This window comes from Manduca sexta, chromosome 21 (assembly GCF_014839805.1).
Source record: "Manduca sexta isolate Smith_Timp_Sample1 chromosome 21, JHU_Msex_v1.0, whole genome shotgun sequence".
Lineage (NCBI taxonomy): Eukaryota > Metazoa > Arthropoda > Insecta > Lepidoptera > Sphingidae > Manduca > Manduca sexta.
The window spans coordinates 13,771,634-13,786,521 of NC_051135.1; the positions used below are offsets into that span (position 1 = coordinate 13,771,634).

The 14,888-nt window shown below is 33.7% G+C and overlaps 1 protein-coding gene across 1 annotated transcript in view; it reads right to left on the reverse strand.

Moving 5' to 3' along the window:
• The window catches only part of LOC115442262 (organic cation/carnitine transporter 7), a 35,476-nt gene that overhangs the window by 16,663 nt on the left and 3,925 nt on the right, over positions 1-14,888 (reverse strand). The window contains exon 2 of the mRNA XM_030167273.2: positions 6,350-6,479. Coding sequence (XP_030023133.1) covers positions 6,350-6,401 — 52 coding nt within the window. The 5' untranslated portion in view covers positions 6,402-6,479. The remainder of the gene's footprint in view (positions 1-6,349; positions 6,480-14,888) is intronic.

Genomic DNA, 14,888 nt, shown 5'->3' on the forward strand with positions numbered 1-14,888 from the left:
AGTTATTATTACTAAAATACACTTAAATCTATAATCCAACTACATAAATTTTAAATTAGGGATAAAATTATTTTAAAAAAGCACGGGGTAAGGGGAAATAAACAGATAACGCGTCGCGATCCTCGCCGGTGAGGACGATATGAGCCCTAGCCTAGCTACCCAGCCAGCTTTTTACTAGATACCTCAGTGATGACTACCCGAAGAATAAAGGAAGGATGAAACTCCTTACTTGGAGGAAGTCCCGCTATGCGTTTTCGGGCTGGAATAGCTTAGATATTAATCTAAGACTTGGTCTATCTGTTTGACAAATTTTATCCTTAACCATGCAGCAATTTTCATGCTTACTTTTTCGCACATAAAAATAATATTAACCAGAACTTTGATTGAATTACTGCATTGTATTCCACAGCGATCGTCATCCTGAGACATAAGTCTTGTAATATACAATGAAATCTTTTAATTATTTCGCGCGTATATTTCCACCTGCATGTCAATAATATGGCGTAACATTTTAACGTGTTTTGTGACCTCTCAAGGTCTTTAAAAAAGGAGGCTACGTAAAAACGTTTCTGCTATCAACTAGTTTTTATTATTACACTTTATATAATTAAAAAAATGATTGTACTAGAATGTTTTTTCCAGTTTTTTGTTGCAACTACTTGAAATGTGCAGGGAGTAAGTCTTGGATGCAGTTCATCAGGGTGGATAGAATTGCATTGTCTATTTTTACCGTTAAACAATTTGTAAGCGTTGTTGGGTTTGTAGCTGTAGATGATAGTACAATAAAGTATTTTGTAATCCGGAATCATTGATGGCGCTTCGCAAGAAATATAGGAAAGAAAACTTAGTATTACAAGATTTTATCGCGCTTAGAAATGTACATTTTTTTATATTCGTTTTGAATGTTCGTAATATTTAAGTGTCTAAAAATAAACGGAACATTTCAATGGGTGTAAAACATAATTCATTAATAGTTTTGTTTCATGATTGTGATTTATAATATGAATGTGATTGGTGTGTAGTCCATAAACTTAGCAATTAGTTTATTTATTGCATTATTTAGATGATCAAAGATGTGTTACTAAAAGGACTGTAAAAAAGTCATTAAAATACGTTTTATATTATGCTTTAAGATTTAGCTTTTAAGGTATTTAACACCGTTCTGTCAAAAATTTTATAAGCCGACACTTGCCAGGGTACCAAACGTATTAAGTTAAAAATAATACACTTCTAAGACTGTTGTAGTAAATATTCGGTTACTACAATGCTACGTCTGCCTGAAGTCAATCTTCGAGCGATCCAAATCCGGTCAAAACGTGTCAGAAAAACTTGAATGAATGAATCCCCCTAGTCGAATTTCGGCCACGGCGGCCAATCTTAACAGAGATCAGTCAGGTATGCAGGAGATATGATAGTGCACAATTGTGTGCGTTATACAAAGTAGTCTACGTTCCTTCACTCTCATAATCTCATAGTAGGTGAAAGATCAGGTACAGGACCAATATCTTTGAGTGTTTTCTGACACAGAGTGGCATTACACCGCCAACTTCCTGACTCCTTCCTGCGACTGATTAATTGTTAAGATGGAAACACTCAGTCCCAATTATTTTTAGCACGACCTGGGTTGCGAATCCAGGATCTCAGCGCGATGGCCGTACTCGCTACGTACATAAAGGTTTTCCGACGTGTGAATTGTATCCAGCAGCTAAGTCTCCAGCTCATATACGCCACTAAACAAACAGCATTATAACAAAAAAATAAAAGATTTGAATTATAAAGTGTTATGTATAAATAAGGTGTTGACAAAATACGTAGAATAATATTTACTTTTACTTCATTCTTTATTTACGCCGCGGTGGCGTAGTTGTGTTACGGTACTAGTCCAGTGCTCAGGTCGCGGGTTCGATCCCCAGGTCGGGTAGTAATGTTTTTTCTATTTAGTATCAGCCCAAAGTTTACAATTTATGTCCGATATAATTATCATATCATGGGACGGAATACGCGCGACGAAAATTGGGTGCATTAGTTGCGGGGGTTTCCAATTCGCCGCATTACGAAGACTTTACAGCCTTCATTTGTCATAATATAATAACTGCGATGAAATCCCATAAATTGTTTTATTTCAATATCAAACATTCGCGTAAACATAAGAAATCATTGTGACAATCATATTCTAAGTCAGTTGCAAGTTTTTTTTGTAGTTAATTTGACGGTTTTGGTTATAACTGAGGAAATTGTTATCGCATTTCGTGTAATGTCGAAAATTTATAATAACTAGATATGCGTAGTGACATGAAATGAACTGCTCTAAACTTTTTTTTTCTCTTCTCACTTTATCATGTAGTCTTTACCGTGAACTGATTGAATAGAGCAACACCAGAGTTTCTTGCCCGTTCTTCTCTGGTGAAAACTGCTTTCCGAACTGGTGGTAGAGTTAATATTGACGGAATCTAAATAATGTATAACATTTTACACATTCAAATAAATCATTTCATTTCATTTCATGGAGGATGAAGAGGTGTAAAAACATGTCTTGAAAATAATTGCAGGATTAACATTAATTTTATTTTATTTTTATATGTCTCATTTTTTTGTTTTCTATTAGCGTTAACGATTATAAAAAGCAAAGACATTAAACTATATTAAGTAGTTATAGGCCGGACAACAGGGCCAAATTTTTGCTTCAAAAGTTATTAGCAAATGGTAATAAGTCGCTGTCTTATTTAAATTTTCGGATGACAAGATGTCACTCACACAAAATACTATATTTACAGAAAATAATATTCGCATTAAAAACGTGCAAATCATGGAAAAAATAAGAAGTATTTTACATTGCTGTTTTACTTTTTCACTGTAGATTGAGTAACCAGCGCATGAGTGCAAAATTTTTGTATAAAAATCTTCCCAATGTCTATTTATTTATTAAATAAGGTACACCAACAGCATACATATCCTTAAATCTAAAATAAAAAAGTATTGCGTGTTGACAATTGGCTGATATGCATGCCACTTACAGGTATACACAACGTTCACAAAGTAAATATAATGTGACTAACAAACATGAATACTTAGGAGGAATAAAATTAAAATTTTATAACAACTTAAACACAATAAGAACTTATAAATAAATAATAAACATTAAACAAAGATATTAACATGTGTCCATCATTACAATGTCCGCTCTGTATAATCTTATAAGTCTTTGGTAAAAAAGCATTTTGGCTACGGCCTAGGGTTTTATTGCACAGTCCGGTTTCGAATCAGTCCAGCGCTATGGTCGTAATGTTTTATGTATTAATGAATCCCATAAGTAATATTCTGTAATTACGATTAAAGCATTCTATTCCTGGACTCATAAAGAATGTCGAGATATATAAATTACTTTAGTTTTTATCGCACGGTAATACTAGTGGCATAATGTGTCTGACTAGGGATGGGCTGTAATTATTAATGTCGATGTTTTGTAGTTGATGGTATTTAAATTGCTGTTATCGCAACTGGATGATGAGTGGAGTTGCTTCCCTGATATCAAACACTTGAAGAAATTTCAAAATTGCTATTAAAACAATAACAATTTGTTTGCAAGGTGCTTTGTGGTTCGAAACGTTTCTTTCATATCGAGATACCTATTACAATTTAAAATCATGACATAAAACAAATATCACGGATTTGTCCTTTTGTCTGCGAATAGGTAGGCAGAGGTGCAACCAGATCATCTACTTTCGCAAAATGTGTAAAGGAGATAATCTTTGGCCAAATAGGGTACAAATTCCAGATAAAAATCTGAACAGAAAAACCTAATATCACTTTGCCCGACCCGGGATTCGAAGTTGGGTCTTAGCGATATCGTACCGCGCACATATACAACTATTCCACCGAGCCAGTTAGAGTTAAAATCTTATTCCAAAGCTATTATTACATTGGCTGTAATATAATTTAAATTAAAGCGTTATTACTGCTGGAACACTAAAGGATGCAAAAAGCAACTTCCAAGATGAAGTTACAAAGATAAAAATAAATGACTACTTAGTAAAAATAGTAAGTATAATGTTTTATCGACACTTAGCGATATTCTTCCCATCACTATAAACTACAGGTACGAAGGGCCGGTGTTTTGCAATGTATCCAAAGTAGGGACCTGGTCAATGGACTGCATCTAACTCCGATTGCACTATCTGAAATCTCATTATCTCACTCTATCATCCAGAATGTTTAGCCGTCAGAAAGAGATGGGTTCATGTTTGACAGTCCTAACCAGCCTGGACAGGATTTATAAAATAAAACTATGAACAAATACAGGTTTTTAATCTATTTTTGTTATCATACGTGTATATGTTATGTCTTTTGTTAAATACTTTGTCATTGGATGTTTATTATTGTCATAATATGGAGATATTAAAATTTGATCAGTATATTTTTTACGATCCATGCATTGATATAACTTTAATTAAAACGAGAAAGTAGTAAAATTATATTGAATGTCTTTTCACTTAAAAAAACTTTGATAATACGAAACGTTATGTGTAAGCAGCATTAAATTGGTTTAGAAATAAAGAATTTATTTATATTTTAAATATTACCGCGAGGATTGAGAAAGGGCGGGTGCGTAGTCTTGCTATCTCGCTATCTCTCTTCGGCTACATGGTTATGTCTGGTGACGTCATGATGAACTACGTGCATCTCTTTCTCTTTATTTGACAGTTATTCTAAATATAATATCGAAAGCTATATTTCTATAAAATTCTCTGTTTAATAGATTTAAAATATTAAAAATACCACCTACTCAAAGTAATGTATGAAACAAAACATAGATATTACATTGCCATGTTAGATGGTTGTTGTTTAACAAGTTTTATTTGGGCGATGCCTAAGAACAATACTTTATTTAGCGAAGTATTTAATTTCGCAATATTAACATACGTTAAAGATCAAGGACACCAGTTAGTCTACAGTTTCCACTTACAGATCATAAACAATTTATTTTTTTATTTGCTCATCAGTTTTTGTCATCGCATATTGTTATGCAATCTGGTTTTTAGTTAACTACCAGATTGATTTATTATTTTATTTATAAAATAAAATGTTAGCTCATTTCAAATATACGATTTGGTATTAGCACAACAAATAAAATTTTCCTAAACTAGGCGTTACGTACGGCTCCATCTGACTAAAAACTTTTCTGAGCTAAAGTCCCTTTGTGTACCTAATTTTTTTCCATTAAACGAATGTCATTCTTTATTGTTTAGCTTATAGATAAATATGTTTCGCTTAGAAGTGAGAGGGGAGATGTGGATACGCTTTTTGATACGTAATTAGCCCCCTGTGTATCTTACTTTAGCAGAATAAAAATAGTGTATACCCTATACGCTGATATAGGATATGGTCTATCCGTGTGCTAAATTTCATCCATAACTGGTTTCTACATCTATTTCAAAAATCATTGAAACATCTTCCAAATTTTTTTGCATTTTTAGTAGATTGTAAAACTGCGATGAAAAACCGGAAAAAATGCGACCCCACATTAAAGTGGGGTAAAGGGAGAGAAATGACTAGTAACCAGTGCTAAAGGTCAATTGTCATTAATAAGGTCATCATTAGCATATTTTAATTTTATTTTTCAACTAGATTTGCTTGCGGCTCCTTCCGCGTGAAAAAATTTTTGTCGTGAAAATCATTTTACCGGAACAAAAAATAGCCTATAGCAGTCAGGGTTAATATAGCTTTCTATTAGTAAAAAATACTTCAAAACCGGTTTTGTTGTTCCCTAGATTAATGCGTTTAATCAAACAAACTCTTCAGCTTTATATTATGAGTATAGCCTATTTTTTTTTAAATATAGCTTATACAACTCAGGGAGTATAGATTAGTCTGTTTTTTGAAAAATCATAGCTTATAATAATAGTCAGGGATAAAGCAATATTGAAAGAATTTACAGAAATAAAATAACAACTCCAGAGACGTTCAAACAAACAGACAAAAACTACAAGATTATATTAGTGTAGATAAAAATAGCAGAGTATATTGACATCTGCGTGAATGTTGTAGGCCTTAGGAATATTCTGTTAAGTTCGATGACTATTTCGATAAATGGGGTTATTATTATTAACATTTATGTTTAGAAGCTATTAGCATAACAAAGGCAAAAAAATATAGTTAATTTAAAATGTTTACTAAAATTACTTTTGAATACATTGCTCAGTTATTTAAAATTTTTTGTTTAATTTATTTTTGAATCACATAAAGCTCAAGCATAAAAAAATACCACGCCAAGGTATAAATTTATACAGCCAATATGAAGTAAAAAGGTACAAATATATACAGCCAATATGAAATAAAAAAAAAAACTCACCCGTCATATTAAGGGCTTCCTCGAAAGGCACTTTGCTTATTTTCACCACCATTGTCACTGCACGGCTCACTGGTCGAGTACACAACACGCACTGGCACTCAGGCTCGCGAGCGCGCTCGACGCGGGAAAGCTGAAAAATTATCAATTGATAATGACGCGTGATCAGATGAGTCTATTGTATTTGATATGGAATTGCCCTTTAGAAGGGAAAATTGAGTGCACTAGTTGCGCCTCTGCTTACTTTCGGCGATTAAAAATAAGATGCCGGCCGGCCGGCAAGACGCGCGGATTCAATTACATTTATTCCACGCCAATATGTTTGATCTCGCGTTAGTAATAACTAAGTTCTCACGAATATATTATCAATTACTTGAATCACGATCGCATCATGCGAATGTTAATTAGGACATCTATTTAACAGACTGTTTGATTACGGATTCGTACTTTTTTTTTGCTTTGAATGACGAGACGAGCTGGCCGTTCGCCTGATGGTAAGCGATACGACCGCACATAAATAGTAGAAACACCATCCACCACCTTGAATTACAAAGTATTATTTGGCATTCCACTGCGCTCGCCATCCTGAGACATGAGATGTTAAGTCTTATTATGTCCAGTGGTTGCACTGGTTACAATGTCCTTCGAATCGGAATTCGCGCGAATTTGCGATGATCGTGTAGTCGCGTTGTATAAGAACGATGTCTAATATATAGGTTAAGGTAAAGGACTCGATTTATATTATGAAAAACCAGCTGATCATCATAATATATAGATGAATTCTAAACCCAACCAAGTTGTGTTTATTCGCATCAAAATCCCATAGATTTTGGGCTCAGTCTGGAGATAGAACAAGAAATCCTATTGATCAAAACATATACCTACTGCTGGAGATAAAAAGGTAAATAAATTTGTTCAAACTAGGTATAATTTAAACAAGCATTCGTTACTTGACATTTCCTGCCTTCGATGAGATAACACAAAAAATTGTGTATTGTAACACGAAAATACCAGTCATTAGATTATTTATTCCGCACAAGTATTACCTACAAGGTCTTGTTTGTAAATGGTATTAACATGTGATTTTATGTAATAACTAGTTGACCCGACAGACGTTGTCCCTTAACTATAAAGGACAATGCCCAAAACCAGGCTATCTTTGCGTCAGTCATGCGTCTTAACCAAATATTCACGAAAAATCATCATTTTAATTATTTCTTCATTTGTATTTATTTCAGTCATAAGCGAATGGGGGTTTAAAAGATATGAAAAAAAAGTTGTTTAATTGTTGCAAATGAAACACCGGATAATGTACTGCCAATATGGCGAATTGATACCAATTCATAACAAATTCCCTTTTTAAATGGAATAAAAAGTAAATATTATGTACAATAAATGTGCCCGTACTTGAATCTATAATATATGTATTAAATATATTATTCATCTCAAATATATTGTTATAAAATAATATATTTTACTTAATAATTATGACCAAACTCCAAATAGCGGGTAAAAAAGAGAAAATATTAATTGTTCCAAAAACAAACAAATAGCGACTTGTATTTGCATTGACAGAAATACAATAGTCGGCTAAAACATGTCTGGACTTTATTTTTAATTAATGAATATATGGGTACAGATTTTTATTACACTGGCAACATAAATAATAATAATAATAATAATTTAACTTTATTGCAACAAAAAGAACACAGAAATAATAACATTACGAAGTACATAAACAGTAATTGGCATATCTGAGTTTAAGCATTTCAATTATTGTCAGGGGTCCCCAAACTAGGCTATGCCTGTATCTTGGGATACCTATAATGAGAGTCAAAAACTCATGAGTAGCCGATAATGCAAATTACAGACAAATAAAAACAGTTATTCTAAAAAAATTATAATAATAATAAACAAACTAAAATCTACAAACTCTTTTATATAACAAAGAAGAAAGAATAAAAAAATATAATAAGTATCTCTATACAAACTTGGCAAACATAGGTACTTGGGTAATTATACAAATTCGAAATTTAAATGAAAAGAATGCATGAAGTTTCAAATAAGAAAGATACAAAAAAATAAAATAATAATAACATAATAATAATAACTTTCATTGGTATTTAAATGCCATGCCAGCCATGGTTGCCAAAGAAAAGAAATAACCAAAGGGAAACAAAATTTTTTTAGATAAAATGAGATCAATTTATATAAATTAAGTAAGTAAGTGAGTGGTGCCCCGCATCGGGTGCAGCAGCGGTAAAACAACAAGCAAAAAAAAAAAAAAAAAAAAAAAAAAAAAAACAGTTAAAACTTAATAATGACATTTTGACATTTTAGATTTGTTTGAATGTTAAATCATTAAAATATTTTAATATATTTTATCTTACTAAAGATCGGAGTGTATTTTAATGTTGAGTTGAAAAATCCTCTTTTAAAAAACATAGTGTATAGTGTGCGTTTCGAACTTTTAGACGGAAGGCTTTTAGTAAGCAACACAATGTCGTCTAGAGCCTAGATCCAGGACAGTTAATCGAGACGGCATATCCCGGCGGTGTATTGACTGCACCTTTGCGGCGCCACAGCAAAGACAAGTATATTCCTTGGACGAGCTGTCCAGTTTGTAAGTTATGTAGATTATTATTAACATACCCACATTGTCGGAAATATTTTGCCAAAGTTAAAGACAACAGTTTAACAATAATAATAATCTGAACATGTTTACTCAACTTCTACATTATATTTTAGGTTTCAAGGCTGAAATGAATTTATGCTGCCTGCTGGAGATCAGCTAATAGAGAGGTTTACAGACAACAACAACATGGCATGACCCGACCAGCGCTGCAAGAAGTCATTCACTCACTTCAGGAGTATATATAACCGTGCTGCGGCTATATTAAATTCTTGTTTTTATTTTGGGATGCCAAGAATATATATATACCTCTATTAAAAATATATATCTATATAAAAGTATGCATCGGATTTCGTATTTCTGGTTTTATTTTTTCTTTCCCTATGACAAATAACTATTAGCCTAATCAGACTGTGAAGTGAGTTCCTGGGTTCGATTTCCAGGCCAAGCAACATTTTATCTCGGTATTTTTAACATGAGTTGCCTGGGATCGGAATCCTCCAAATAGGGTTGGCGTCAGGCATGAGGCCGGCCATAAAAACTAAGCTGGATCAATTCTACAATATGTGTTGACGCCATATTAGAGTGAGATAATGGTAGGTGGAAATAAAAATTAGGTAATCCATTTAATAGAATAAGTCGTAAGTCAGAAAAACATATACACAAAAGGTCAGGTAACATATGTATGCTCCGTGAAAAAACTAATATTCCGCTATAATATGTTAGAAGTTTTATTGGAGTTTCCTCTTATCAGATATTTTAGGACCTATCAGTTGCTTATGAGGGCGATTAAAGCTAGGTGAAAAGACCGTCCACTAATCGCTTATAGCAATAACCAGTAGGTACTACAATATTGAGCTTAATCAGGCACATAGGTATTTTCTACCTTACATTATTGCAGTCCATACTTAACCTCAAAATAACCGCCCTATAAAAATTCTGATTACTCCGAACTCCCATCGAATATCTAATTGTTTTCAATTTGTATAAAAATTAGGATATATTCCCCATAGTTTTGTGAAGGTTTTGTACAGACGCAAGCATAGCCCAACTCTCATACAAAAATGGGCATTCTCCTTTGCAGCGCGCATTCTGTCAATCGCCGACAATTATTTCAAACAATTGACAGTTATATAAAATTAATATTTTCGTTAAGTTTTCTTAAATTTTCTAATTTTCCGCGCAATTTTTTGAATTTTTTCTTTCATAAGAACCTTCTCCTGACCATAACAAACACAACAAAAAAAAATAATGAAATTGGTCCAGCCGCTCACACGTGATGACGTGACCAAGGGAAATACGGATTCATTTTTATATATATAGATTGCTATTAGAAGTTATCAAGCTACGTTCAATACTACGACCCTTCTTGTGCGCTTGGTCTCCACACCGAATGCACGGGGGGACATTTGCCGCGGCTCTAGGCACACAGTCCAGTGTTTATACCTCATGCTTGCCAATTCGCATTGAGACCTATTAGGACTCGCGAACTTTCCTGGCCTGCTCACCTCCTAAGAGGTTTTCTCATCCTTCCCCCACTCTTCCTTCCCAGCTATCCCCTCCCAACTTTCCTCCAGGACCGCAGTCGCTTTGCCGGGATTCCAGTACCCCATTCGCAGTTTCCCACCGGTGTTGGTAAAAAAAGAAACTAGGACCCCAACTATCAACGATTCGCGATACCTCACCAATAGACTAGATAAAGAATTGATCTAGGTAGCGTCACGAGATAATTTCTACAGTCCTTTGGTGTCCGCGTCGAGACTCATTTCAAACGAAATTATTTATGAATAAAAAAGTACAGTTACGAAGTAATTAATATAACGTTTTTGGCAAGGAAGCTACATTGGCTTGCGTTAAAAAATAAATTTCTCCTTTTATAATTAATCGATGTTTCTCCCAAACGTATTTGGTGAAAGTAGTCGACTATAGAGAATTAACAAAAAAGGCGCCACTGCGGCGCCGAGTGCGCATGTAAGTATACTAGCTTTTGCCCGTGGCATTGCTTGTGTGAAAGTCTTTGTTTGCGGATAGGATATATTTTACATCCGCCCGGATAGCGACCTCTAAATAGGTGTGAAAACCCGCCATAGTGAATAACGTAAGTGTGTCGCGTTCAGGGATCGGCCTGTGTATATCCTGTTCCAACAGGCCGGCATACCTGTGTCGAGTATAATAATAATAATATTAGCCCTGTATTATATACTGTCCCACTGCTGGGCACGGGCTTCCTCTACTACTGAGAGGGATTAGGCTTTAGTCCACCACGTTGGCCTAGTGCGGATTGGTAGACTTCACACGCCTTAAAAATTCCTATAGAGAACTCAGATGTGCAGGTTTCCTCACGATGTTTTCCTTCACCGTTAAAGCGAACGATAATTCATAAAGAATACACACATGATTTTAGAAAAGTCAGAGGTGTGTGCCCTTGGGTTTTGAACCTGCGGACATTCGTCTTAGCAGTCCGTTCCACACCCAACTAGGCTATCGCCGCTTGTCGTGTCGAGTATCGAGAAGTAATTATCTCTTATCAGTCGACATTCTAGTCACTCAACTTACCATCAGGGGAAGTAGGGTCACTGCCGGTCACTTATAAAAAAATAATAATGCTATCAAATAATGTATGATTTTCGGAATCAGTAGAGTACTTCCAAAGATTATTTCACAATATAAAAACTGGACAAGTGCGAATTGGAGTTACATACCGAAGGTTCTCTACAAACTTATAGGTAAGTACATAAGTACATATTTTCCTGTTTTCAAATTTTATCTTTGAAATGCACTGTAAGACATTACCTCTTGGCAAATTTCATGATTCTAGGCCAACGGGACGTATTTTATATATTTTGATTCTTGTAAAATCGCAAAATATGAGAAAATATGTGACATAAACAATCATATCCTTTGATCGCGTTGACTTAAAACTTTGATTTTTTCACTGAGAACGTAGACCGGACTACAACCGACCCTGAGCAAAAGGGTTTTTACAGACAGACGGATAGTAGATTTATAATGGTTTCTTTTGAGGTACGGAACCCCAAAAGTAACCAATTTTAGAACGTGTTAAACGAAAATATACGCGTAGACACAAATGTACAGTTAAAGGTAAAAATTAATTAATCATTTGGTATTTATAATTATCGTAATTACTAAGCCGGTATCGATGCGGTTTTAATGTTTTTGATGTAACAAGGAAAGTTTTATGCGTAATTAATCAATAATTAAAATATTTTAGGTGCCGTTATTTGAACATATTAAAGGATAGTAGTATTACTATTTTTCGGATTTTATCGCGGTATTAATATTTTAGTGTTCTTCCGACGTTTCAAAGACTTGCAGCCTTCGTGATCACTCTTACGTAGTATATTATTTACTCTATGGTGTTCACGGGGGGGACTGAGGTGTTGTTTATCCGCAAAGTCAAAGTTATAATATCTACCTACATTTTACAAATATACAATTTATAATTTTTTTAGCTGTTGGTGGTCCGATTTACGCAAAAAATCTCTCTTCGGGAGAAAACTAAAATATTAAAACCGCGACAAAATAAAAAAATAGTTTAATATTAATGTCTAACATTCGCGTAAACATAAGAAATCACCATTATTTATTTATCAATTCATAATATTAACAAAAATATAAGTTACTGCCATTTTATATTTAACAGGCGTTTATTCATTATGTCCGCTTCCAAAAAGCGTCGTATTAAACTATTGAGTTCGATTAGTAGTTTCCGAAATTAGTGAGTTGAAACAAACATAAATTCAAATTGATAGTGTAGATTAGCTTTAAACCGTCGCGTCGTTAGAAATTTCGATAAAAATTCAAACTCAAACAATGATTGCTTGGTATTAAAATTAGTGCTATATATGAGATATGGCGGTTTGCAATATGGCGGATTGCTTTGGCCGATTTACGTTTTAGGCCGCATATAAAGGTGTAGGTGTACGAATGACGTCTCTGCCTTAGTCCTCGCGGATAAACGCCTTAATATATGTATTAGCCAACACTAGAAATTATGAAATGGTATCCATGTAGAGTTGTTATTGTCTTCGATGGGGAAATTTGAGTGATCACCTATTATGGCATTTTTGCAACATCCGCGAACTTTATATGGCGTTCTGTCAAAATATTAAGCAGTCTATTTTTCCCTATTAGATATAGAGAGGCGATTAACTTGTTATTACGTCTTTGCTTAAATACTATGCAGTTATTTGGATATTTGATTACGGTGGTGACATATTTATTTGAATAAGAAATCGATTAGTATTGTCGATTTTTGGATCTCTTATTTACTGACTACACTATACACAGCAGTAAAATTGACGCTTTGCATTGATTTATTTATAGATGATGTTCTGCCGGTAAACAGTATTTTGGATTGAAGGACCCATTTTTATTGGAGACCATAGTTTTATATAAGACTTTTAGGTTGGCGACAGTGCAATCTACAGTGTGAAACAGTGCTTTCTTATTTTAAATTCTGGGAGGTAGTGAAATGAAATAATTTATTTGAACATGTAAAATATGTTATGATTTATTTTAATTCTGTCCATATTACTCTACTATCAGTTCGGAAGGAAGTTTTCACCGAAGAAGGGACAAGAAACTCTAGTGTAAGTATAATTAATGATGGATTAGACATAATACAAACAAACATACGGGTCAAATACAGATTTTCCTTTTTTGATTTCGGTTAAAAATAAACAATCAATGATCGTCTTCATGTAATTATTTAAGATTAAAAAAAGGTGATCTATTCACTGGTTTTCCTTTTGTCATTTGTTACTTAAGCATAAAAAAGGAGAATGCACAATGTAGTTTTGTGATTCCGTATCCAAATGGGAGGTATAACGGAGCCTTGTATCCGAGCATTATGGAAAGTTCTAAGAGAATTTTGAACTAACTTAAAAATTTGGACTACGAATCTACAGAACATATTCTAAATTATTGTCACAAAAACAGGTACTAATTACGAACTAAATATTAATTCTGTTAGGAGCATTGACGTATATTCTATAGACACGAACTTCCATATAAACTATTGGTTCAAAATCTGATCCAAAATGGCAACCAAAACGTCACTGTTATAACCTATTTATTCACTTGAACAACAAATAATTTTACATATTTGACTAATATTTTTTATTCAAATCAACTTGTCAACTTCACTCCATAGCAAAGCGGGAGACAAAGAACTATGAAGGCATTTTAACCGTAAGGATAGGGATTTTTACAACTCGATAAGCCAGTTATAATGCACCAGGGATAAAATTTAAAGAAATATAAAAACACAGTATTTACGGAACCTTAGAAGTTCATGTCGCGTTCGTACGTCGACCGTTTTTTTATTATTTATATCGCCTAGGTTCCTAGTTGCCTAATGCGTTCCATGTTACTAAGACTTGTGATCTGTGTTATTTTTAAAGCTGCAAAGGTCAAATGAACATTATTGATTTGATGATAATTAAATATTAATAGTTTACCTACTACAATCATTCTTAATTAGTGCATTGTGTTTATTGTAGCACGTATTTTCTAATAAATTTTGATTGGGTTTAGATCCCAGTGAAAATGTTTGAAAAAAATTACAACTTCTAAGTAATGGCGAAACAATATCTTAGGAGGGTTTCCGGCGATATCTTGTGTTAATTGCAGGACACGTTGGAAAGGTCAATATATGCCAGATACCTACAGCTAACTTCGATATGTTAATTCCTCCAACGGTTCCCAATAATAAAACTGCTCCAGCGTTTGTCAGGAAATATTTAATTGTAATGCACTTATACATATATTTTACATAAATTGCCAATTACGCTTAAGAATTAGCTGCACCCAACATCTATTCATCTTACGTCTAGACAGCAAATGCCTCTCAATTTTTTAAACCTTACATGAGGAAAATAACAAAAC